This window comes from Entelurus aequoreus, linkage group LG09 (genome assembly GCF_033978785.1).
Source record: "Entelurus aequoreus isolate RoL-2023_Sb linkage group LG09, RoL_Eaeq_v1.1, whole genome shotgun sequence".
NCBI lineage: Eukaryota > Metazoa > Chordata > Actinopteri > Syngnathiformes > Syngnathidae > Entelurus > Entelurus aequoreus.
This window is the reverse complement of record NC_084739.1, coordinates 57,667,917-57,694,997: the sequence shown is the minus strand read 5'-3', so window position 1 is coordinate 57,694,997 and position 27,081 is coordinate 57,667,917. Positions and strand designations below refer to the sequence as shown.

Sequence of the window (27,081 nt, the reverse complement as noted above, 5' to 3'; positions counted from 1 at the left end):
AACACTAAATTAAAGTGCACTTTTTGTACAGAACGCCACTACAATAGTTTAAAACAAATAAAGTGCACTTTTGTGCATGATGTTACACAAGAAATTTCAATAACTGTCAAATAAAAATAAGCTGCATAATAGGAAATCAAATCGCTATGTGGTAGGTTACTGCGGACGTTATCACCTTCTTCTGTTCACTATTTTTTTTCATACGGTGTTGATGTGGAAATGGTTGCCTCGGCATTCTGGAATGGAGATGCTGACATGCGGAGTAAGCGCTCTTCATTCTCTAGCAGGTGACTTTTCAAATGATGCTACATATTAGCAGTAATGCTACTTTTTGTAGCAACGCTTTTGCCCCACACTTGACAAATTACGGTTGTGTGTTCGACATATTCCCGCTTAAAGCCAAATCACCGCCAGACGATGGACCCCCTGCTGTTTTTCTTGGGAATTAATTCTTCCTTCATTTGTTACCAGATTCGCACCTTCTTTCTCTCGTATTACCGCTCGCACCACAGCTAACGTTACCCATGCCGCTACCTCTCTGCTCCGCGAGGGCGTATACGTATGTGACGTATGTAAGAAGGTGCGCTTGCTGTCTGTGAGAAGGAGAGACAACAAAGAGTGGGAAGAGCCTGTAGTGAAATGCCAACAGCTAAAAGCAACTGCGTGAGAACGTATACTCGAATATCACGATATAGTCATTTTCTATATCGCACAGAGACAAACCCGCGATATATCGAGTATATCGATATATCGCCCAGCCCTAGATCGATACCTAAATTTGTGGTATCATCAAAAACTAATGTCAAGCATCCAAACAACAGAAGAATAAGTGTTATGTAAAAGAAATGAACAAGTAGATGAATAAACAATTTTTACTGCTTGTCCCTCATAATGTTTGACAAAATAATAGAATGAGAAATTACACAATATGTTACTGCGTACGTCAGCAGCCAAATTCGGAGCCTTTGTTTGCTTATTTACTTCTAAAAGACAAGTTGTCTAGTGTGTTCACTATTGTATTTAAGGCCAAAACTGTTCTTTGATTCCAATTAGAAACGTATGTTTAATGTAACGTAAGATTTTTTGTTAAAATAAAGCCAATGATGCAATTTTTTTGGTCCCCTATATCTAGAAAAGTATCAAAATGCACTTTGGTACCGGTACAAAAATATTGGCATTGGGACAACGACTACATGTATTTAACCAGTTTTGATCGCCACTTTGTTGTCCAGTCGCTGTTAAAAGTCAGATTTTTATCAATTTATTTCGATTTTTTAGGGTCGATAATGCCATCTTCTTCTCCTCACCCACTGCTGCTTTATAGTGACACATATGCTGCGCTGTTTCCCCCTCCAGGGTGGCGGGAGTACCGCATACATGAGAAACTCTTTTTTGAATGGTTTCTTCAAACCTTTTTGGGTGTTGTTCGGCGGGCCAACTTAAAAGCTTTGGCGGGCCACCAGTTGAATAGGGGTGCTGTATACTCTTTCTGTGCCTGTTTTACCTTTATGATAGGCTACTCTATAAAAAATGTTTTCAAAACCCCATTTGGAACAATTTCTACATGCAAGAACAGCATGTATGCAACGTTTTCGCTTTGCTTTCACTTGACTATATGCAACAATTACCCTTGTTTACCCGCATTCCCATATGCATGAGTTCGAGGCGGCAGCAACGTCACATGCAACCCAGCAATTACTAAAGAATCCTGGCTTAAGTCGACGTTGACATACAGTACATTGTTGACTGTTTTTGCTGGCATAAAATTTGAAGGCCAAACTGGTAATTTCTCCGAAACATCGGTCCGTTTATGTCAACATTTGTTATAGCAGAGGTCCCCAAACTACGGATCCCGCCCGCCAGCTTCCAAAATCCGGTCCGCGGGAAGTCCCGAGTTACAAAAAAAAAAAAAAAATGTTTTTTCCGTATTTCCCAGACCAAAGGGCACACGGCATTATAAGTAAGGCGCACTGCCGATGAATGGTCTTTTTTTTTTTTTCCAGATATAAGGCACACCGGATTATAGGGCACATTAAAGGAGTCATATTATTATAATTTTTTCTATATTGAAAACACTTCCTTGTGGTCTACATAACATGTTATGGTGGTTCTTTGGTCAAAATGTTGCATAGATTATGTTTTACAGATGATGTTCGAGCCGCTTTCTGACAGTCGTTTCCGGATGCGCCGTTTTGTGGGCGGTCTTATTTATGTGGCTCACCTTCGGCCGCTTCATCTTTGTTGAACCGGTGTAGTGTGTAAGAACGGTAGTGGAAGAAGTGTCAAAAGATGGAGCTAACTGTTTTAATGACATTCAGGCTTTACTTAAATCAATAACGGAGCAGAATCTCCTCATCCGTAAACAACAACACCAGAAATGTGGCCCGTGAAAAAACGTCCGACCGGAACTCTAATAGCTAAAGTTCCTAGGGTGAATAATGTAAACTCACTATACCGGTTTGTTTTAGCGCTTTCATGGCAAGTTTACTGACAGATATAAGTAAGAACTTTCCACTACTGTATATTAGAAATGGCAACAACAGAGGATGAATGCCACATAAGAAGATAGAGAAAAAGAAGAAGCTTATCGACTATGGTGTCGGCACGGACTACAAAGGCGGAGGCGCGCATTTTTTCAGGATTTATGCAGATCCCAAATACAGATCAGCAGCTACTTGAAGGTAAGACAAGTTGCTTTTGCATAATATTGCGAAACAAAACGCCAGATAATGTCTTACCTTATATGCACACCATAATAATACTCGCATGTTGAAGCACATTAAACATACACTTATCTCTTATGTTTGACTGCCATCTAATGGTCACACTTATCATTACACCATGTACCAAGTAAAATTGCTTCGAGGTGGGTAAGCTCAACCAAACTTATTCCTTACATTAGGCGCACCAGGTTGTAAGGCGAACTGTCGAGTTTTGAGAGAAAACAATGATTTTAAGTGCGCCTTATAGTCCGGAAAAAACGGTAATTATTATTATTTTTAAAATCTGTCCTTTCTAATCCATTTTCTACCGCTTGTTACTCTCGATGTCTCCTAGCCGCTCAGGCAAATCATATTGTCTATGAATGCATTTTCCCATCGATAACGTGACATCATCGGCAAAGTGCGCGCTCCTATACATCATTTATTTATATATACACTACCGTTCAAAAGTTTGGGGTCACATTGAAATGTCCTTATTTTTGAAGGAAAAGCACTGTACTTTTCAATGAAGATAACTTTAAAGAAATACACTCTATACATTGCTAATGTGGTAAATGACTATTCTATCTGCAAATGTCTGGTTTTTGGTGCAATATCTACATAGGTGTATAGAGGCCCATTTCCAGCAACTATCACTCCAGTGTTCTAATGGTACAATGTGTTCGCTCATTTGCTCAGAAGGCTAATTGATGATTAGAAAACCCTTGTGCAATCATGTTCACACATCTGAAAACAGTTTAGCTCGTTACAGAAGCTACAAAACTGACCTTCCTTTGAGCAGATTGAGTTTCTGGAGCATCACATTTGTGGGGTCGAATAAACGCTCAAAATGGCCAGAAAAAGAGAACTTTCATCTGAAACTCGACAGTCTATTCTTGTTCTTAGAAATAAAAGCAGATTTGTGGTTATGTCAGAATGGAACTGCCGCTGACCTTTAAAACTTCAACATAGGAACAAAGGTTATTTCTCCATCTGCCTTTCTACAACCACAAACTCAGGAACGTCATTATCATTTTTATATTGTTCGCAATCAAAAGAAACATTAGCTCATGTACGAGGTATGTAGGTTTAACAATTATTTTATAATCGTCCATTCTTCTTGTCTCTGGTGAAAGTCACAAGTATATGTGCAAGCAATCTCTATTTGCAGTTATGTCCACAACCGCTTATGTTGATGTGAGTCAGCCAATCAGGGGGGCGTCAACTTAAACAGGCTCCCCTGTACTGTGCAAACAGTAGTTCAATAATTTTCATAGCTACTTTTCTTGTGCTCCATTTTACAAATTAAGCTTGGGGAAATGGACAAAACATGTTTGTACCCGCACACCACTTTAAACAGGTATATAATTATTATATGCAAACAATGTATGCACACACAAGAATCTTTGAGGAGAGGAGAATATACTAACTGCGGCCCTAAAATAGCTTGAATTTGTACATTTCAACAGAGGTTTAACTGAAACCACTTTATAGCAGAGAGGAACCAGCTAATGGCGGAAGTTAGCAAGTAGGTAAGGAAGTTAGGAGAGACAATAGTTATATGCAGACAGTGTGGCCGTCGGTGGAGAACACTTTCCACCATAGATATGAATGAGGAGATAGACAACACGTCTTTGAGCCGCAAGGCTATGGCGACTGGGGGCAAAGAGTGTGAATATTACCTGGTTTTTGAAGGCAAAAATAAAATGAAGAGGTCCTTTTTCGCCACAGAAACTTTCCAATTTCCCCGGGTAAATAAAGTTCCCACTGTGTTTCCAATAAAAACTATCCGGGTAGATTTAGTTCTTCAGGAACTTTTCAGAGCTCCTGCCAGCAAGGTAGGATTTTTGGAAGGTTCCAGAACCTTATCGGGGACAGGCTGTGCTGTCGAACGCTGATTGGTTGAACACAGTTGGGGCCGTTCCTAAGACATTTTTTTCGAACACAGCACCGCCATTTACAGAATGCTAGATTACTTTTTTAAAAATTGTTATTTCTATTACAGCAAACTTGACAATGGTGAGAAAGAAGAACAAAAAAGGAACTTTTGACTTGCAGCAACTTTTGTGTTGAACGCTGTTCAGTGGGACTATTTTGCAGTGTTTTTACTCAACCGTAGTCCTTAAACTATATGCAGTTAATAGTTGTTTATTATTTTTACAAACTTCATTTCGATACGCGAAACTACGAGAAGTGGACGGACTCTTTTAAACGTTAGTAGGAGTATGAAGCCGGACTCCAAGCGGTGACCCCAGCTGCTTACTTCTCTGAGACTTCGTTGGAAAAATGTGAAATAAAGAAGGCAGTACACGGGTTACGCCGATGTGTTTGTGTTGTCGACGTGAGATAAACACTGACCCTATTATTTATATATTGTTATTTACAACTGAAAGGGACCAAAAGAAACAGCTTGACCCTAATGAGTTCATCATTTACTGAGACTTTCTGACTGTTGAACATTGCCAGCTAAAAGGGACCTAAAGAAACCGCCTGACCCTCATGAGTTCATCATTTACTGAGACTTTCTGACTGTGACTTAAAGCAGACTGAGACTTTCTGACTGTGACTTAAAGCAGCACTAAGTAACTTTTCAAACTTCATAAAATATTTTCATAACTTTTGGGAAGATACATGGACTTAGAACTAGTTGAATGACACCTGTGTCATGGCTTGAGGGGGTCTGTATCTCTTTTACTGGCACTAGGCGACATTGAGGAAGGTGGCAGCAACCCTGTAATACAAAAAAACTACAATTGTGCTGACTTGCTTTACTGCATACGTCACTCCCCCTTTCCCCATTCGTTAAAAAGACAGAAGTTGATGCGAACACCTACGTGCCGCCAGAATACAAAAAGAAGGAGGAGAACCCCTATGGGGAATTACTGCTATCAGGAAAGAGGTTTCAAACAACCAAAAAAACTAAAAGTTTTGTCTGAGCAGACAAAAAAAGAAAGACGGAGACATTGCCCCAGCTTTCACTTGTTGGCGTGAGCTTAAAGATGAGGAATTTCAGATCGATGCTGCCTTGGCTCTGTTCCACATAGCTGCCACCTCTTCCGGATTCTGCGGAAAAATTCCAGAAATTGCATTCCAACTAAAATAAAAATCTCCCAGATTGTTAATTCTTTTGAGGATATAAAAAAACACTGAAGTTTGTCAAATTTATGAAAATTGTAAATACATATTGTGTGAATGTGTTAGATGGCCAATTCTGGCCCGCAAGGACAGGTGAATAGTAGTTAAAAGCTTGCTAACAAGAACATTCCTTAGACCATTTTTGTATCTGTTATTTTTATAGTAGGTCCTTAAAACAACACAACTGTCATACGGAAGATCTATGACTGTTTTGTTTTCTACAGTCTGTTCTTAAAAAAAGCAGATCGCTCCGGTCACAAAGAATTTTTAATAGTATAAAATATGACTTTTTGACACCAGTATTATTTATTTGATGAAATAAAAACATGGAAGTCTTACATTACACTTACATAATAAAAACATACATACTTAAGGTACGTGTCCTGCCCCCTTATCCTTAGCCTTCTGAAAATATGACCCCCACCAACAGTCATTAAAACTAGTTATCTATCCTGATGTTATTTTTGTATTTTATCATGTTTTTAAAAATGTAAACAGATTTAGTTTGTATTACAACACAGACTTTTGTATTTTTAAACAAAGTATACAATTAATGCATATTATAAAATGATGCATTATGAATGCCTGTTTTTATTAAAACATTTAATATTCTGTCAGAAATCTGACTAGTGGGCTTTAAACTAGGTTAGGGAGATTCCGGTCAATCCGTATCGGTCGATTTTTGTGAAAAAACTGCATAATTGGCCATTGCTTCTTAATGCCTCTTAATGCCGATCACAAAAGCCAATCCTCTCTGGCTGACAAGCGGCTAGCGGCTAATATTGTGGTTACGGAAAGTATTCAGACTTCCTTAAATATTTGTTTCATTGCAGCCATTTGCAATAATCAAACATTTTCATTTTGTTTTTCATTAATGTACAGTCAGCACCCCATCTTGACAGAAAAAAACTGAAATGTAGACTTTTTTGCAAATGTATTAAAAAAGAAAAACTGAAACATCACATGGTCATAAGTATTGAGAGTAGAAGCACTAGATAGATGCAACACGTTTTTCACACCTGGATTTAGGGGTCCTTTGCCATTCTTCCTTGCAGATCCTTTTCAGTTCTGTCAAGTTGGATGGTGAACGATGGTGGATAGCCATTTTCAGGTCTCTCTAGAGATGCTCAATTAGGTTTAGGTCAAGGCTCCTGTCAAGAATTGTCACAGAGTTGTACCGAAGCCACTTTTGTTATTTTAGCTGTGTGCTTTGGGTTATTGTCTGAGGTCCTGAGCAGTGTGAAATAGGTTTTCTTCCAGGATATCTCTGTACTTTGCCACACTCATCTTTCCTTTAATTGCAATCAGTTGTCCTGTCCCTACAGCTGAAAAACAGTCCCATAGCATGATGCTGCCGCCACCAGGTTAGACTGCTGGAATTGTATTGGGCAGACGATGAGCAGTGCCTGGTTTACTCCACACTAGGGTTGTACGGTGTACCAGTATTAGTATAGTACCGCGATACTAATGAATAATATTCGGTACTATACCACCTCTAAAAAGTACCGGTTCCCCACGACGACGGCTTTAAGACATGGCTAGCTAGCCAGCGGCTAATGTCTGTCTGTGTCGGCTTTGAGACATGGCTAGCTAACAAGTGGCTATTGTCTGTTTGCAGTGTTTTAACTGCTTCAAAACCACTACTCCTTGTCTCCATGGAGACACATCAAGTACCTTTAGGACAAGTGATTGCTAAACATGCTTCACTACACACCTCAGCATACAGGAGTCATAATAATAGTTGTATTAAAATGTGTCTATGGTTGACAATTTCAAGACAAGACTTAATCATATCCGATCATTGACCATTAAGACGATCAACTAAACTTTGAACATACTAATCACATGTGAATAAAGGGCATACTTACTCAACAGCCATACATGTCACACTAAGGGTGGCCGTAAGAACAACGCCAACACTGTCATAAACATGTGCCATATAGTGAAACCACACTAAACAACAATGACAAACACATTTTGGGAGAATATTTGCACCGCAACACAACATAAACACTACAGAACAAATTCCCAGAATTCCCTGCTGCACCAACTCTTCCGGGACACTACAATATAAACAAACGTTATTGGTGGATCTACACATAAAATCCACTGTAATGATACCAAGTACAATAGCATAACTGGTCGATACTACTATGATTATATCAATATTTTTTAGCATCACAAAATCTTCTTTTGTTTAAAAAAATATTATATTATGTTTATAAACTCAGGAAATATGTCCCTCGATACATGAGGACTTTGAATATGACCAATGTCTGATCCTGTAACTACTTAATATCGGATTGATACCCAAATTTGTGGTATCATCCAAAACTAATGTAAGGTATCTAACAACAGAATAATATGTGATTATTAAATTTTAACAGTGTAGATAGAACATGTTGAAACAGAAAATTAGCAAATATTAACAGTAAATGAACAAGTAGATTAATAATTCATTTTCTACCACTTGTCCTTAATAATTTTGACAAAATAATACAATGATAAATGACACAATATGTTACTGCATATGTCAGCAGCTAAATTAGGAGCCTTTGTTTGTTTACTTACTACTAAAAGACAAGTTGTCTTGTATGTTAAAACATATGTTTAATGTACCGTAAGATCTTTTTGTTCAAATAAAGTAAATAATGACATTTTTTGTGGTGCCCTTTTATTTAGAAAAGTACCGAAATACATTTTGGTACCGGTACCAAAATATTGGTATCGGGACAACACTACTCCACACATACCACTTAAAATTAACACCAAAAAGTTCAATTTCGGTCTCATCAGACCAAATAATCTTATTTATCATAGTCTGGGAGTCCTTCATGTGTTTTTTTGGCAAACACAATGCAGGTTTTCATACTGTATGTCTTGCACTGAGGAGAGGTTTCCGTCGGGCCACTCTGCCATAAAGCCCCGACTGGTGGAGGGCTGCAGTGGTAGTTGACTTTGTGGAATGTTCTCCCATCTCCCTACTGCATCTCTTGAGCTCAGTCACAGTGATCTTTAGCTTCTTCTTTACCTCTCTCACCAAGGCTCTTCTCCCACGATTGCTCAGTTTTGCTGGACAGCCAGGGCTAGAAAGTCATGTGGTCGTCCCAAACTTCTTCCATTTTAGGATTATGGAGGTCAATGTGCTCTTAAGAACCTTGAGTGCTGCAGAAATTATTTTGTAACCATGGCCAGATCTGTGCCTTGCCACAATTCTGTCTCTGAGCTCCCTGGAGAGTTCCTTCGACCTCATGATTCTCATTTGCTCTGACATGCACTGTGAGCTGGAAGGTCTTGTATAGACCATTGTGTGCCTTTCCTAATCACGTCCAATCAGCTTCATTAAATGCAGCTGGACTCCAATGAAGGATCAAAACTATCTCAAGGAGGATCAGAAGAAATGGACAGCATGTTAGTTAAATATGAGTGTCAGAGCAAAGGGTTTGAATACTTATGACCATGCGATATTTTTATGTTTTCCTTTTTTAAATAAATTGGCAAATATTTCTACATTTTCTGTTTTTATCTGTCAAGATAGGTTGCTGAGTGTACATTAATGAGAAATAAAATGGTACTTTTTTAATTTTAGCAAATGGCTGTAACGAAACAAAGAGTGAAACATTAGAAGGGGTCCGATGAATACTTTCCGTACCCACTGTATGTGTCTCCATACACAGTGGGGAGCAGCTCATCTAAACTAATAATAATCACCACCTCCATTATGGCAAATAAACTGAATTTCTTAGTATCTCAAGTATCATTTACAAGATACTATCACTGGAGGACAAGGCTAAACATGTCGCATACCAAGAGAAAAAGAGGGCATGTTAATAGCTAAGCTGACCAAGTTTAGAACACCAAGAAATAAGTGCTTAGTAAAGTTCAAGAAGTGTAGATGGAACCACCTTACAGCAGAAAGTAGGCAGCTATTAACAGGAAATTAACAAGTACATTAAGGGGAGTCTAGAGAGAGAATAATATACAGTAACATCAACTGTTGGTGTGTCAGCATTGTCACCATCAGTACACAACATGAAAGAGGAGGCCAGATCGATCCATAAATTGTATATAATCTATGATCGACTCTAGAGTGGTCAGATTATTTTCTCAACATAATTTTTCTGTTGTTTTTGTTAATACGTACAAACTCGGGGAATAATTCCCTGCACACATAAATAATAATTGGTGAAGTAAGTTACATTTCATATGATGAGATAAGTAAGATTATTTTGAGAGTGAAAGAATGGATGAATTAAATAACATCAGTATTCTTCTTCTTTGTACTTTGTAAACACTTTAAGTTTGAAGAGTTTCTTGAAGTGGATCATATTAGTACATTGTTTGATTGCTTTGCTTAATCCATTCCATAATTTATGTATATCAATGCAGTTTTACACTTATTTTCGTTTCACTAAATAAGCATTTATCACTTGCAACAAAACAGTTGTTTTATAATAAGCAACTGTTAAATAATTCCCATCGCATTTTTTAAAATAATGGAAATGTGTGCAAAAGTGGAACATAAGTGCCCTATAATAAAGGAGCTGGACGGACCTCTCAGTAAGGTGGCTCACTGCAGTCAGTCTAACTTTAGAACTGTCTGCATTACTTTATTTACAATATATACATTGGTTATCGATTATTTGAGTTTACTAATCGATTTTATAATCATCCATGTCCGAATTGCGATGCATCTAAAAATAGATTTTTTCCCCCACCTCTAGTACTCTCACCATAAATACATTGAAAAATGTACAGTTAGTATATGTGATCGGTATTGCAGGGTTTCCCCTTTTATGTAATTGAATGTGGCGCACCGCCACAGCATTTTCATTAACGCAACATTTTGAAAATAAGGTTTTTGTTTGTTTTACTTGATGTTTAACAGGCTAAATATGACATTTTATTAATAAGTAGGTAGAGAAGGTTAAAACATAATCATGCAGAGATAACAATGCCATTAACTTGCACTACTGTGCAGAAGTTTGGGGCAATAATTACATAAGCACACTATATCCACTCATCACCCTGCAGAAGAAAGCAATAAGGGTCATTCCTAGGGCAGGATATAAGGATCACACAAATACATTTTTCTTACATTGAAAACAATTAAAATAGCTCAATTTTTGTTTAATCTGACCACAGAACTTTCCTCCAGAATGTCTTATATTTGTCCACGTGATGTCAGATGAAACAAAAATTGAGCTGTTTGGCCACAATACCCAGCAATATGTTTGGAGGAGAAAAGGTGAGGCCTTTAATCCCAGGAACACCACACTTACTGTCAAGCATGGTAGTGGTAGTATTATGCTCTGGGCCGGTTTCGCTACCCATGGAACTGGTGCTTCTTCAGGACAACCTAAAATCATCAGCCCGGAGGTTGGGTCTTGGGGGCAGTTGGGTGTTCCAACAGGAAAATGACCCCAAACACATGTCAAAAGTGGTAAAGGAATGGGTAGATCAGGCTAGAATTAAGGTTTTAGAATGGCCTTCCCAAAGTCCTGACCTAAACGTGTGGACAATGCTGAAGAAACAAGTCAGAAAACCAACAAATTTAGCTGAACTGCACCAATTTTGTCAGGAGGAGTGGTCAAAAATTCAACCAGAAGCTTGTGGATGGATACCAAAAGCGCCTTATTGCAGTGAAACTTGCCAAGGGACATGTAACCAAATATTATCATTGCTGTATGTATACTTTTAACCCTGCAGATTTGGTCACATTTTCAGTAGACCCATAATAAATTCATAAAAGAACCAAACTTCATGAATGTTTTTTGTGACCAACAAGCATGTGCTCCAATCACTTTATCACAAAAAAATAAGAGTTGTAGAAATGATTGGAAACTCAAGACAGCCATGACATTATGTTCTTTACAAGTGTATGTAAACTTTTGACCACGACTGTGTATGTATGTATGTATGCATGTGTGTATGTATATGTGTGTGTATATATATATATATATATATATATATATATATATATATATATATATATATATATATATATATATATATATATATATATATATATATATATATATATAAATAAAAAACACGTGTGTATGTGCTATTATTGGCTGATGTCAACATTTAGTTTTTTCCTCATTGTGCTTCTTGCTGTTTTCCCAATTTTTGCGCATGTTTTTTTTGTAATGTGCCTAGGGTCATTGACAAACGAGTTACGGACCACAGATGGCCCCTTATGCCGCACATTGGGTACCCTAGCTGTAGAAGCTAAATGTTTATGACCACTATAGTCTTAGTACTGTACCATATTTGTTCATCCTATGGTAACATATGGGATGCGAGTCACATGGTTGTCTTACGTCAGCGCTGGAAGTAGTAAAATCAGCTGTTCACCTGACGGCCTTATCTTTTGTTATAAAGAGGGAATAAACGGGGAAGTCCTTCTTAACATGCCACCTTTAACATAGATTACTGCCTTTGCACATGTCAATGTTTACTTTGTATATATAAATCAACACCAAATGTTCAGGGGTTAAAATGTGTGCCTGTTGGCAAGTCTGCTGGTTACTCTCCGTGTGGGGGTGTCACTGATGTCATGTTAATACATATTTATTTTTCGAATATTTTCTCGATCGACCTCTAGGGTCCCAAAAATCGACTGGTCAATCGCGATCAATGGGTTGGCGGCCTGTGCCTTAGTTTTTCATCTGTGAATGTTCTGTTTAAAAATGTTATTTACAGAATGAAGTGAGTTGAGAGTATATCTGTGCAATAATCGAAATCAATCAATTGGGATTTTTGCCATAAACCAGGATTTTTTTGCTCTTAAATCCAAGTAAAACGAGAAAAGTTCCTGGGGTGGAAAAATATGCTTTTAATATGTTTTCAAATCAAAGTCTATTTCGGGCTTTAGGTTTCTTGCTTTGGTACATTTGAAAAGTGTGTTGAATTAGGGCTGGGCGATATATTGAATATACTCGCTATATCGCGGGTTTGTCTCTGTGCGATATAGAAAATGACTATATCGTGATATTCGAGTATACGTTCTCACGCAGTAGCTTTTAGCTGCGGGCATGTCACTACAGCAGTGGTTCTTAACCTTGTTGGAGGTACCGAACCCCACCAGTTTCATATGCGCATTCACCGAACCCGTACCGTGATCATAAAATTATGTTATTATATTAAAGAAATACTAATAAAGGTATATTTTACAAACAGAAAGTTATAGGAATGTACACATGATCCCATGTTTACATCTCATTGTGCAACATGTGAATGTTTTAGTGAGAACTAAATGCGATATCTGAAAGGGGTACACATTATTTCCAAAGTAGGACCCTCCCCCCCCTACCCAGACATATAATACTAGTACACAGCTCATGAAAAACAATATGTTATAGTCATTCTAAGTGGGCCAAAACACTTATATTAGAAAATAATCTCATGGAAATGAATGCTGTCATTTGATTACAATAATACCACATTGAACTTGTTATTTAGTCAGGTTTGGGACAGGTGTGCTGCAGGTCTGACGTCGCTCACATGTGCTCCACTGAATGCTCAAGGAGTTTTTGCGTTTGCTCACGCATATGGAAAATTAGAGGGAACATTGTTTGGGGGTATCCATAATACGCCGACAGGGAGAAGTTTTTATTTACACGATGAGTCGGGCGTGTCTTGACCTCCGCGGCGGAGGCTCTGCCGAACCCCTGAGGCCGACTCACCGAACTCCTAGGGTTCGATCAAACCCAGGTTAAGAACCACTGCACTACAGGCTCTTCTCACTCCTTCTTGTCTATCCTTCTCACAGAGACATAAAACAAGCACACCTTCTTACATATGTCACATACTGTCGCGCGTGCAACGTCATAAGCTCTCGCGGAGCAGAGAGGTAGCGGCATGGGTAACGTTAGCTGTGGTGCTAACGGAGCGGTGCGAGTGGTAATACGAGAGAAAGAAGGTGTGAATCTGGTAACAAATGGAGGAAGAATAATTAATTCCCAAGAAAAACAGCACGGGGTCCATCGTCTGGCGGGGGTTTGGCTTCAAGATGGAAGATGTTGAACAGACAACCGTAATATGTCAAGTATGCGGCAAAAGCGTTGGTACAAAAAGTAGCAGCACTGCTAATTTGTAGCATCATTTGAAAAGTCACCCGCTAGAGAATGAAGAGTGCTTGAAACTCCGCATGTCAACATCTCCGTTCGGTTCCACACCAACAAAATGCTGAAGCAGTCATTTCTAGATCAACACCGTATGCAAAAAATAGTCAACAACAGAAGGAGATAACGTCCGCAGTAACCTACCACATAGCGAAGGACATTCACTATTTGATTTCCTATTATGCAGCTCATTTTTATTTGACAGTTATTGAAATATTTTGTGCGTGACATCATGCAAAAAAGTGCACTAATAGCTTGTTTTAAAATGTCTCTGACAATCTTGCACTTTGTTTTGGAAATTACATGAATGTTTTTGCCACTGCTTAATAACTGTTTCATAAATACAGTTTTGGTAAATTGACTTAGTTGTGTTTTCCCTCTCTGCATGAAAGTTTAAAATGAGCATATATTAATGCAGTATGAACAAGAATGTTTTAATGTAGACACATAGAATCATCATACTGCTGTGATTATATGCATCAAGTGTTCATTCAAGACTAAGGCAAATATCGAGATATATATCGTGTGTCGTGACATGGCCTAAAAATATCGAGATATTAATAAAAGGCCATATCGCCCAGCCCTAAGTTGAATAAAATGGCTTTGAAAGAGCAACAAGGAAATGATTGAACAGCTGTTTAAGCTATCTGTGTCTGAAGTCATATCACATGAGTAATGTTCATCTGACCTTTGGAATTCAGTTCAGACCTGAGTCTTGTAAAGTAAATGCGATAAACTTCTATGACTGTGTAAAAAAAATACTAAACACAGTTTATATGGTTCAAGGCCTCACTAAAAGACTTCAAGGTCTATTTTTATGCAGCTATGCAATAAAGCATTTTGGCACATTTTTCTTCGTTTATCTTTGATCATCTTTTAAATGTATTAATGGAAGCTTAAAGGAGAACTGCACTTTTTTGGAAATTTGCCTATCATACACAAGAAGCTATATGCAGCTATTGACGTATTGAGCCAGTGAAATGCTGCATCGCCTCTTGAGTTGGTAAAACTTATAAATCATGCCTCTTACTTGTATAGTAAATGGTTGTGGCCAAAAAACCAAGAAGTTTGTGAACTTTGAAATTTAACTTAGTCCCGAAGATCGCATGAATGACATGAAAAGACAGTTGTGCCCACATTTTATTTTTATTTTTTTTTAACATGTTTGAGGATTATAATTAATTCTTCATCTATATATGAACATTCCATCAGTCGACAGACATTGTACAGTAAATAATTGTTTAGAGCTGCACGATTTTGAGAAAAAACTTAATTGTGACTTTTCTCTCCAAAATTGCGATTACGCTTCGATTTGCGATTTTTATATTTTATACATAAAAGTGCATAAAACTGCAAAAATGAAGAATTAAGGAAGCTAATTTACTTTTAGACTGTCAATCAACAAATTATTGTCTCAAGGTGCCACACTTTTGAAAAAGCGCTCAGACTAGATCCATCAAAGCTAAGTCTATGAGCATGAACTGATGAAAACTACTCTGATAAGAGGCCAAACGTCTTCTAAAACAACTTATCAGACGAATTCAATGAGAATAACAATAACCTGGTGAATGAGAACACCCATAGGTAAATTCGTCTTCAAATATAAAAAACACATTCTATAAAAGTGACATGCTTAGAGTATTTTTACATTTGTAAAACACAACATCCATCCATCCATTTTCTACCGCTTGTCCCTTTCGGGGTCGTGGGGGGTGCTGGAGCCTATCTCAGCTGCACACGTGCAGAAGGCGGGGTACACCCTGGACAAGTCGCCACCTCATCACAGGGCCAATACAGATAGACAGACAACATTCACACTCACATTCACACACTAGGGACCATTTAGTATATCTCTCCAAATATGTTTGACAAAGTAAAAAGGCAAACACATGTCACGTGTCAAATATATTTATTTTCTGCGAGTTAAGTCAAGTCAGACGCCTACGGCTTTTTTTCCAATGGCTTGACTGTGGGGGCGGGACGTCTGGGACAAAGACGGGAAGTGACATCTGTATGTACAGTCGCGATCAAAAGTTTACGTACACTTGTAAAGAACATAATGTCATGGCTGTCATTATGTAATGTAATATTAGTAGAAATGTCCGATAATGGCTTTTTTGCCGATATCCGATATTCCGATATTGTCCAACTCTTAATTACCGATTCCGATATCAACCGATACCGATACATACAGTCGTGGAATTAACACATTATTATGCCTAATTTTGTTGTGATGCCCCGCTGGATGCATTAAACAATGTAACAAGGTTTTCCAAAATAAATCAACTCAAGTTATAGAAAAAAAATGCCAACATGGCACTGCCATATTTATTATTGAAGTCACAAAGTGCATTATTTTTTTTAACATGCCTCAAAACAGCAGCTTGGAATTTGGGACATGCTCTCCCTGAGAGAGCATGAGGAGGTTGAGGTGGGCGGGGTTGGGGGTGGCGTGGTTGAGGTGTGTGGGGGGAGGGGGAGTAGCGGGGGGTGTATATTGTAGTGTCCCGGAAGAGTTAATGCTGCAAGTAGTGCTGGGTATTTGTTCTGTTGTGTTTACGTTGTGTTACGGTGCGGATGTTCTGTTGTGTTTATGTTGTGTTACGGTGCGGATGTTCTCCCGAAATGTGTTTGTCATTCTTGTTTGGTGTGGGTTCACAGTGTGGCGCATATTTGTAACAGTGTTAAAGTTGTTTATACGGCCACCCTCAGTGTGACCTGTATGGCTGTTGATCAAGTATGCCTTGCATTCACTTGTGTGAAAAGCCGTAGGTATTATAGGTTTATTGGCGCTCTGTACTTCTCCCTACGTCCGTGTACCACTACGTACAGTGGCGTTTTAAAAAGTCATCAATTTTACTTTTTGAAACCGATACCAATAATTTCCGATATTACATTTTGAAGCACGGGATTACATCTCCTCTCTGGCCTGGGAACGCTTCGGGATTCCCCAGGAGGAAGTCGCAAATGTTGCTCTGGAGAGGGAAGTCTGGGGGTCTTTGCTGGAGCTGCTGTCCCCGCGACCCGATTCCGGATAAGCGGTTGAAGATGGATGGATGGATGGACATTTTGAAGCATTTATCGGCCGATAATATCGGCCGTCCGATATTATCGGACATCTCTAATAAATGATAAATGGGTTATACTTGTATAGCGCTTTTCTACCTTCAAGGTACTCAAAGCGCTTTGACAGTATTTCCACATTGACCCATTCACACACAAATGAAAAGTGAATTTACTGCGTCCTTTCAGATTTCAATGTGTCAGGGACGCATGACGCGTACCTAGCAACATCACTGATAATGCATTTATATTTTCAACGGATTCATATTTTGTAAATTGTGAAAATAACTTGTGTATCTTTCCTTCCACAGCTAAATATCCACAAATCAAGTCCCTGATGGGTCCTGACCTGAGGCTGAAATGGATCGTGTGCATGATGGTGGCCATACAGTTTTTAGCTTTCTATCTGGTCAAAGATTTGGATTGGAAATGGGTTTTGTTTTGGACTTATGCCTTCAGCAGCTGTATCAACCATTCAATGACCCTCGCTATTCACGAGATCTCCCACAACACCGCCTTTGGAAACAACAAAGCTTTGCGGAACCGATACTTTGCGATGTTTGCTAACCTCCCTATCGGCCTGCCGTACTCCGCCTCGTTCAAACGCTATCACTTGGACCATCACCGGTACCTTGGAGGTGACGGCGTGGATGTAGATATCCCTACTGACTTTGAAGGCTGGTTCTTCTGTACCCGCTTTCGCAAGTTTATCTGGATTATTCTGCAGCCCCTCTTCTACGCCATCCGGCCTCTTTGCATCAACCCCAAGCCCATCAGTCAGTTGGAAGTGACCAACGTTGCTGTTCAGCTCATCTTTGACATTCTGCTCTACCGGGTATGGGGGGTCAAGCCTATAGTGTACATGCTGGCTGGCTCCATGCTGGGGATGGGTCTACACCCCATCTCTGGCCACTTCATAGCGGAGCACTACATGTTTCTCAAGGGTCATGAAACATACTCCTACTACGGCTCCCTCAACCTGCTCACTTTCAACGTGGGCTACCACAATGAACACCATGACTTCCCCAGCATTCCTGGGCGGATGCTACCTATGGTTAGTATACCCAACAGTTCACAAATGTTCTTAAAATTGCAGGGGTAAATGTGTTGGAACATAAATGAATGTTTTAGACGGAAAAACACTTTTCAAGTGTAAAACATACACGCATAATGTTAAGTCTGTGTGGTGTAAAATGAGAAAACATCAATACGGTATTTTAATATTTTCAAGGAACACTTAAAGAGGAACTGCACTTTTTGGGGAGAATTTTGCCTATCGTTCACAATCCTTATGAGAGACAAGAATACAAAAGGTTTTGGTTTTTTTTGCATTCTAACTAGGGATGTCCGATAATGGCTTTTTTGCCGATATCCGACATTCAAATATTGTCGACCCTCAGTGTGACCTGTATGGCTGTTGACCAAGTATGCGTGGCATTCATTTGTGTGTGTGAAAAGCCGTAGATATTATGTGGCTGGGCCGGCACGCAAAGGCAGTGCCTTTAAGGCACGCCCCCAATATTGTTGTCTGAGTGGAAATTGGGAGAAATTTGGGAGAATGGTTGCCCCGGGAGATTTTCGGGAGGGGCACTGAAATTCGGGAGTCTCCCGGGAAAATCGGGAGAGTTGGCAAGTATGACTGGGAGACGCAACTGCTCTGTACTTCTCCCTACGTCCGTGTACCACTCTGTACAGCTGCGTTTTAAAAAGTCATCAATTTTACTTTTTGAAACCGATACCGATAATTTCCGATATTACATTTTAAAGCATTTATCGGCCGATAATATTGGCAGTCCGATATTATCGGACATCTCTAATTCTAACATGTAAAAATCGGCTTGTTCTTGGTAGCTAGCAATGCAGCTAATGAGAGCAATCAATTCTATCACTAAATCACTTTAAAATGCATTTAAAAAACGTCAACGATACTTCATTGACGTTCCGTCACCTGTATAATAACCAAGCTGGAGCGACATTGTTATTGTAAGAGCGAACACCGAGCAACTGTTTTTCTATCGTAGTAACACATTGGCGTGCTTCAGTATTAGCCGTAAAAGCTAACTACAACATCACAAAACATGTTTGAGTTTGTGATGCACAACACTGCGATAAGACAGCGATTTGTACTGACTGAAAAACATGAACAATCATATTACAGTATCTGTAAAGTATTGGCCCACATTTCATGTTTTGTTTGTACACAGCTAGCTAGACCGTGTATAATACGGCCAGCTGTATGTTGCGGTGATGTGTTGCATGTATCATGATCAATAGTATACTGACTTAATCAATGGACAGTTGTCCATTTGGTACAGCACGCCGGGGATGTTTCCTGTTGATTTTGGGTAAGCAACGGCTCAACGTTCCAGATTTGCAGCGTGACCATGTCTCACTCTCTCTACTCCGTCTCAGCCTCTTTTTCGTGCTCGCTTCTATAAGCAGTAGTTCATCCTCCGTATATTTATTTTCAAAAAGATAAGGTTGTGAATCTTCATTTGTCCAAAAATAGTCATCTTCGTTGTCTGTTACCAAGTCTGCCATGATTACAAAACACACTCGCCTTTGTTTCAGGGAGTAGGAACAAATTTGTTGCAGGAAGTCGGAAGTGCGCTGCTATGGAAACGGAAATAAATGCCCCAAAGAACTAGTTTCGGCTGTTCATAAAATGACCAAAATACGGTAAATATTGAACATATTAAATATTTTTATGAATGTGTCTGTTACTAAATTATATATAGATTTGCAGTGTGTATACAAAACTTAGATGGAGGGTTTTGAAGGCTAAACGGTGACACCTATTAGCCGCATCTTGCATGCAGTTTTTATCATCTTTAAAATCCATCCATCCATCCATTTTCTACCGCTTATTCCCTTCGGGGTCGCGGGGGGCACTGGAGCCTATCTCAGCTACAATCGGGCGGAAGGCGGGGTACACCCTGGACAAGTCGCCACCTCATCGCAGGGCTCTTTAAAATCCTAAAAAAACAAAAAAAGACTTGTGTTGTTGTCTCTAATAATGATTGTGAACGATAGGCAAAATTGGAAAAAAAAGTGCGGTTCCCCTTTAAAGGGGAAATGCACTTTTTTAGGATGGATGTTTTGGTTTTTTGCATTCTAAATATTAAATAAATGCGATCAAAAGTCTGCTAACAATGGAGCCTACGGGAGTCGTGTAATTCCACATATAAAGCCCTTAAAAACATCCAAACACCTCCATTAATGTTTTTTATACATAATGTAAGTATACATGCAATGTAGTAACGGGCACATTTATAATAACATTTATTATTTTAGGTATTTTTGTCATTATAAGCATATGCGGCGCATTAATTTCAAACACGTGGTTGAGGGAAGGATTGTTTGATGTTGGATGCTAGAAAATGTCCCGATTTGTTGCAAGTCAGACATTCAGTCATTGTTGCAGCGATGATTTATGAGCACGTCATGCATTGCGCGTTTGCAAGACGGGCGGGTGTAGCAGCTGGGTGTGAGGCTGCAGAGAGAGGCTGGGGTGTGCGGGCGTGTTCAGGGGTTAAAATGCGTGCCTGTTTGCGGGTATGTTGGTCGTTCGCAGGGTGGGTGTGTCACTGATGTCAAATTAATACTTTTATTTTTTCTAACATTTTCACGATGTTCTGGTTCTAAAGATCGACTGGTCGATCGCGATTGACCAGTTGGGGACCCCTGATCTAGAATAAACCTACCATGATGTAAACATAGGGACACATGGAAGTGATCATGACGCCGCTATAGTTTCTCTGCTTATAATAATAATAATATCACTTACACTTGTTTAATATTCAAGTCACAAAATGTAAATGGGGTATTGTTGGTGGTTTTTGAATATTTTTTTATTGGATTTTATGGGCGAAATAGAGGAGGTCCCTTTGGCTCCACTGTAAGCTGACTTTTATTTACTTAAATTTACAAGTTAGAATGCATTAAAAATGTTTTTCATAATGATTGTGAACAATAGGCAAAATACCAAAAAATACCCTTTAAAACATTAATTAAAAGTTTATAAAATCACAAGTTGAGTAACTGTTATTGGGGAAAAAAAACATTCTCAAAACAATGCAACTTTCTGAAAAAGGAGTTTCAAATTCAAGCATTTCAGACTGCAACAATCACAAAAAAGGGCAGCGAAATCCTGAAGGTACTGCTAAATGACTTGACTAAAACACAAGAAAAGACCAACCTTGTGTGCTTATTGGCAGCTTTACACAAGTTGCAGGACTGCTTGTATCGAAGATTATACCACATATTTTACATGCAAGCACATATCTTCTTGTTTTTTTGCTGATCTCTGATGTCAATATTGGATAAGGACACCCTTATCTGCAATCACCATACAAAGCCTCGATTGTTTGGCGAGATTACGGTAGACGTGTGGTGCTTTCAATTACACTTTGGAAACTAGAGTCTAAGGATCTTGTTGACGTTGATTGGACTATTATTGTATGCTAAGACTTTATGTAGCACTATGGTAGCTTATTTTGTAACCAAAAGACAGTTAAAAAAAGACAGACTGAAGCTCCGTTTCTATTACCCTTAGAAACACACAAACCCTAAATATTGCAATAAGAAACTGGGAATGGAAACACCCATATTTCAAAAAACCTCTCAAAATCCTCAAACATTTTTGCGCTCTCATGAGGTGGTTTTTGAGACGTTTTGATATTGATGTTTTTCGCAAAAGCATGATGGGCAACAATTTTTCCGCATTTAGAGGGCACCTAAACACTGAATTGGCAGGGCGCCCATGCAGGACAACTAGGACAGACGGGTTGTCTTGGTCTTGCTTCCGATCGGTGGGCCGGGGTCGAGCCAGGTGGCACCGCCGCACCGGTCCCCTTCCCTGCAATAGGCTCGAAAAGACCCACATGCCCCAACAAGGGTCAGGGGTCCGTAAGGACGTTGCCTTCGAGCGATCAGTCACTGCCTTTGTTTCGCAGCAACAGCAGTGGCTGCAATATCGTTCTCAAAGTGGAGAGATTTTACGAGAATTACGGCTCATGACGCAAAACACCTACAAGTCGCAAATGTAGTCTATCGAAATTTGAGAAAAATCACTTTTATTATGCGAAAAACTGTAATGGAAATGCAGCGAGTCACCAACATGTGTTTATAGGCCTACTAAAACCCACTACTACCGACCACGCAGTCTGATAGTTTATATATCAATAAAGAAATCTTAACATTGCAACACATGCCAATAAGGCCGGGTTAGATTAGTAAAGTGCAATTTTAAATTTCCCGCGAAATATCCTGCTGAAAACGTCTCGGTATGATGACGTTTGCGCGTGACGTCACGGATTGTAGCGGACATTTTGGGACACCATTGTGGCCAGCTATTAAGTCGTCTGTTTTCATCGCAAAATTCCACAGTATTCTGGACATCTGTGTTGGTGAATATTTTGCAATTTGTTTAATGAACAATGAAGACAGCAAAGAAGAAAGCTGTAGGTGGGAAGCGGTGTATTAGCGGCGGCTGCAGCAACACAAACACGTAGCCGGTGTTTCATTGTTTACATTCCCGAAATATGACAGTCAAGCTTTACCATTGGCCTGTGGAGAACTGGGACCACAGAGACTCTTACTAGGAGGACTTTGAGTTGGATACGCGCTACCGTGAGTACGCAGCTGCGGCTTCCAAACATTTGATCGCTTGCCCGTATGTGCGGGTGTTTGATTTGTATTGGCGGGTTATATGGACGGGAGGGGGAGGTGTTTGTTATGCGGGATTAATTTGTGGCATATTAAATATAAGCCTGGTTGAGTTGTGGCTAATAGAGTATATATATGTCTTGTGTTTATTTACTGTTTTAGTCATTGCCAGCTGAATAATAGGTCCCACCTGCCTCTCACAGCATCTTCCCTATCTGAATCGCTTCCACTGCCCTCTAATTCTTCACTCTCACTTTCCTCATCCACAAATCTTTCATCCTCGCTCAAATTAATGGGGTAATCGTCGCTTTCTCGGTCCGAATCGCTCTCGCTGCTGGTGGCCATCATTGTAAACAATGTGCAGATGTGAGGAGCTCCACAACCTGTGACGTCACGCTACTTCCGGTACAGTCAAGGCTTTTTTATCAGCGACCAAAAGTTGCGAACTTTATCGTCGATGTTCTCTACTAAATCTTTTCAGCAAAAAGATGGCAAAATCGCGAAATGTTTAAGTATGACACATAGAATGGACCTGCTATCGCCGTTTAAATAAGAAAATCTCATTTCAGTAAGCCTTTAATTGTAGTAAAACAGGCATTTTTGGTTAAAATGTTTGCCATAAACTGACTCATAGTTAAACTGAGGATCCCTTTCACAATATCAGTGTTATATTAGGGGCGTATCTACTGGACCGTGGTTACAAATTTCTGGATTTCTTCATGTCTTTGTCTTGTTTTGCAGGTGAAGAAAATCGCAGCAGAGTATTATGACGGGCTTCCTCAGTACACGTCGTGGGTGAAGGTCCTGTATGACTTCATAATGGACGACACATTAAGTCCATACTCGCGCGTCAAGAGGAAGCTGAAAGGAGACGTCAAACTGGAGTGATTTCCATTGGGTCCTTTAGAACAAAGCTTATAGGTATTATTGAAATATGATTTAATTCACTGGAAAATGTTTTAGTTTGGTCGTCAAGCACATTGCTCATATTGTACTGTACAACTCATGTGCAATTTAACAACGTATATGGAACATTGTTACAGTTTATGGGCTATACCTGATATGTGTATAGGTCAAACTAATATTTTTACAAGAGTTAGACTCTTATGTTTTTGTTGAAAAACTATTTTGCAATTTTGACTTTTTAATGGAAAAACGTTTTTAAAAAAGAACAAACGATTTTTATCCATTGTAAAAAATAATCTTCTATTTGGCGTTTCCATCACTTCATGAGCCTTCAGCCTGGCAGAGGTAAAACGAGCACCCTTAGTCAATCCATATAATTACGAAAACCAAATAACTTTGTCAAGTTCATGAATCCAATGTAGACATTTGTTTTCAGCTCATGAAATTAACAGTTTTGCTTTCACCTTTGAAATTGCCATAATCCGATTCATTTTGTGTAAGCATCTGGCCAGAAAAAATTCACGTTGCCGTGCCTTGTTCTGATTTTAACTGCTTAGCATCCGACATTTCATGTGCTGCAACATTTTACCACCTGTTCCTTACACATTTATAACTAATGCACTATTGACAAAATAAGCTTTTGTTGCATTTGAGATTATCTGAAATTAGCGAATATCTGATCAGAGATGGACTTCACATGTGGTCTTCATTCAAAGTGACTAAAAGTTTTTATCAATAAATGTTCATAATTTATCATGATGACGTTTTGTGTCTTCACAGAAGAAATTATAATAAAATTGTGACTAATGGAATTGTCTTTTTTATTACCTAATTGGGTTAAAATTATTTTTTGCAAACCAGTAATTATAATCCGCAAATAATGTGCCGTTGTTGAGTGTCTGTTCTGTCTGGAGCTCGGCAGAGTGACTGTGTAATATTCTTCCATATCAGTAGGTGACAGCAGGTAGTTAATTGCTTTGTAGATGTCGGAAACGACGAGGATGGTTTGTCGTGATCACAATATGCAGACGACAGCTGGAGGCAGAATGCAGGTAAAAAAGGTATCTAATGCTTAAACCAAAAATAAACAAAAGCTGAGTGCCCCTTAGAAAGGGCATTGAATGTTAGGGAAGGCTATGCAGAATGAAACTAAAACTGAACTGGCTGCAAAGTAAACAAAAACAGAATGCTGGACGACAGCAAAGACTTACAGTGTGTGGAGCAGAGATGGCGTCCACAAAGTACATCTGTACATGACATGACAATGTCCACACAAACAAGGATAGCAACAACTGAAATAGTCTTGATTGCTAAACAAAGCAGGTGCGGGGAATAGCGCTCAAAGGAAGACATGAAACTGCAACAGGAAAATACCAACAAAACCGGAAATGCCACCAAAATGAAAAAAATTTGCCTTGGCTCAAAAAAGGTTGAAAAACACGGATGTATAGAATGGGAGTGTATGAATCCAAGGAATGATGACTTACCGATCCATTGTACTTCCTGCTGTGCTAGTTTTAGGAATTTGAGTCGTACAAATGTTACAAAAATAACTTGTGTATTAAAATGTTTGTTAAAAAAAAATAGTACAATCATATTTTGGAAAAAGCTGCCGTCAAGTAGGCAACGGAAGTTGATGACTAGGCGCATGCGCAAACGAATCAGGCAGCGACTAAAGCGTTCCTTTTTGAAGGAATCGGTCCCTTGAGTACAATCTTTACACTAAATAACGCAATATTTTGTCATTTAAAATTCTAATGTCTCCCATTACCAACGACCAGACGTGGACTTTGTTAGAATTGTGTTTTGTTTTGCTGGGGAAACTGAAAGGGCTCCAAACACCCTTAAGGCTTTTTGACATCTGCACATTAAACTAATTAATTGTACATTTATCAATTGAAATGGTTTGTGGCGTGAAACATGTGTATTAAATGACAAAATACAACAACAAAATCCAGCATTATTTAGTGTAAATATGCGCTCACATACCGCAATTACTTTTCCGCATTCCACGGATTCATACACATGCGCGAATGCAGAGCGCAGGAATTTCAGTAACAGGGACTTTGGGGTTCGAACCTTGACTCCAGTGCAGCCAACACAAGTGTATGAATGTGAAGGAATGTTGGCACAAACCAATGTGTAAATATAGCCTGAATCAAAAATGACTTCACGGAGTGTTAACACTGCAGGAATTTAGCTGGTCAATCAGCTGTCGACCTCTCTCTCTCTCTTTCTATGTTCAATATTTGCTCAAATTGGCAGCACAGTGTTAAATATGTTTGAAATATTTCGCATATTTTAAACGTTTAATATATTTAATATGCCCTAAATCAGTCCAAAGTGCGCCCCAGTAAAACATTTTTGTTTTACAGCTTGTTTTTCAGTGTCCACTGGAATATTGTAAAAATACAATGAATGACTTATTATTGGTGGTACTGTATTATAAATATTACAATAAATGACTAATAGTTTTAATCCATCTACAAATATTTTGTCTTTACTTAACGTATTGATATGTCTACTATGTGGAGTACAGTTTTACTCCACTTGCATGTACAAATGTATACTTCACACTACACCCTGGACACCCAGCCCATTGAGGGCAATGGACGGCTGAGTAGCACTTATACAGCAGCAGCCGGCCTCCTTGCCTACACTCCCTCCCCTCTGTTGCAAGTTTTGTTGATTCTATGTTTGTGCTGAAAATCTCAATTTTCTCTCTGGGATTAATAAAGTACTTCTGATTCTGATTTACTCCACATATTGATGCATGTCTAAATAAGTAGAATAGGTGTACCATGTGGCCCCTTCCCAAGGTTTGAAAATGAGCGAGCTGACCACTGCACTGCCATTTTGTCGATAGTGATATTTCTACCGCTTATTTTCATTAATTCATTAAAGAAAAATAATAACAGTTGATTTGTAATATCTGACACCCTATTAAAGCATTGCGATTGTTACATGGATGTGAAATGATCTTTAATGGTAAAAAAATAAACTTTTAGTATTGAGCTACCTTCCTCTTGAACCTTTTGAATTAGTTTGCTGATAGTGATATTTTTGGAGCAAGTGCCTCAACTGGCTGCTGATCACCGCACCGTCTCTTCTCAGTATTTGAACGGCAAATGTGAAAATTCAGCGATTTTGAATAAAAATAATCTAAAACTGGTGAAGTTAAATGGAAAATAACTTTATAGTATAATCACTGGATACATATAACAATTTAATTTAATTTTTTTCTTTTTACATTTTTTTCTTTCCATGATGGCAGGTGAGGCCCCGCCTCCCCTGCCTCTAGTGACTGCACGTCACTGACGTATACACATATATACACATACATTTACATATATACATACATACACATACATTTACATATATGTATAGTTGGATTGTAATATTTGACACATCATTAAATCATTACAATTCTTACATATATTTAATGTTAAAAATAAACCTTTGGAAATGAACTAGCTTCC

General features: G+C 38.9%; 1 protein-coding gene across 1 annotated transcript in view; it reads left to right on the top strand.

Annotated features, from left to right (window-relative positions):
- The window catches only part of degs1 (delta(4)-desaturase, sphingolipid 1), a 30,861-nt gene extending 6,447 nt beyond the window's left edge, over positions 1-24,414 (top strand). Inside the window, exons 2-3 of the mRNA XM_062058998.1 lie at positions 17,341-18,083; positions 23,438-24,414. Of these exons, the coding sequence (XP_061914982.1) occupies positions 17,341-18,083; positions 23,438-23,584 (890 nt within the window). The 3' untranslated portion in view covers positions 23,585-24,414. The remainder of the gene's footprint in view (positions 1-17,340; positions 18,084-23,437) is intronic.
- Positions 24,415-27,081: the final 2,667 nt, after the last annotated feature.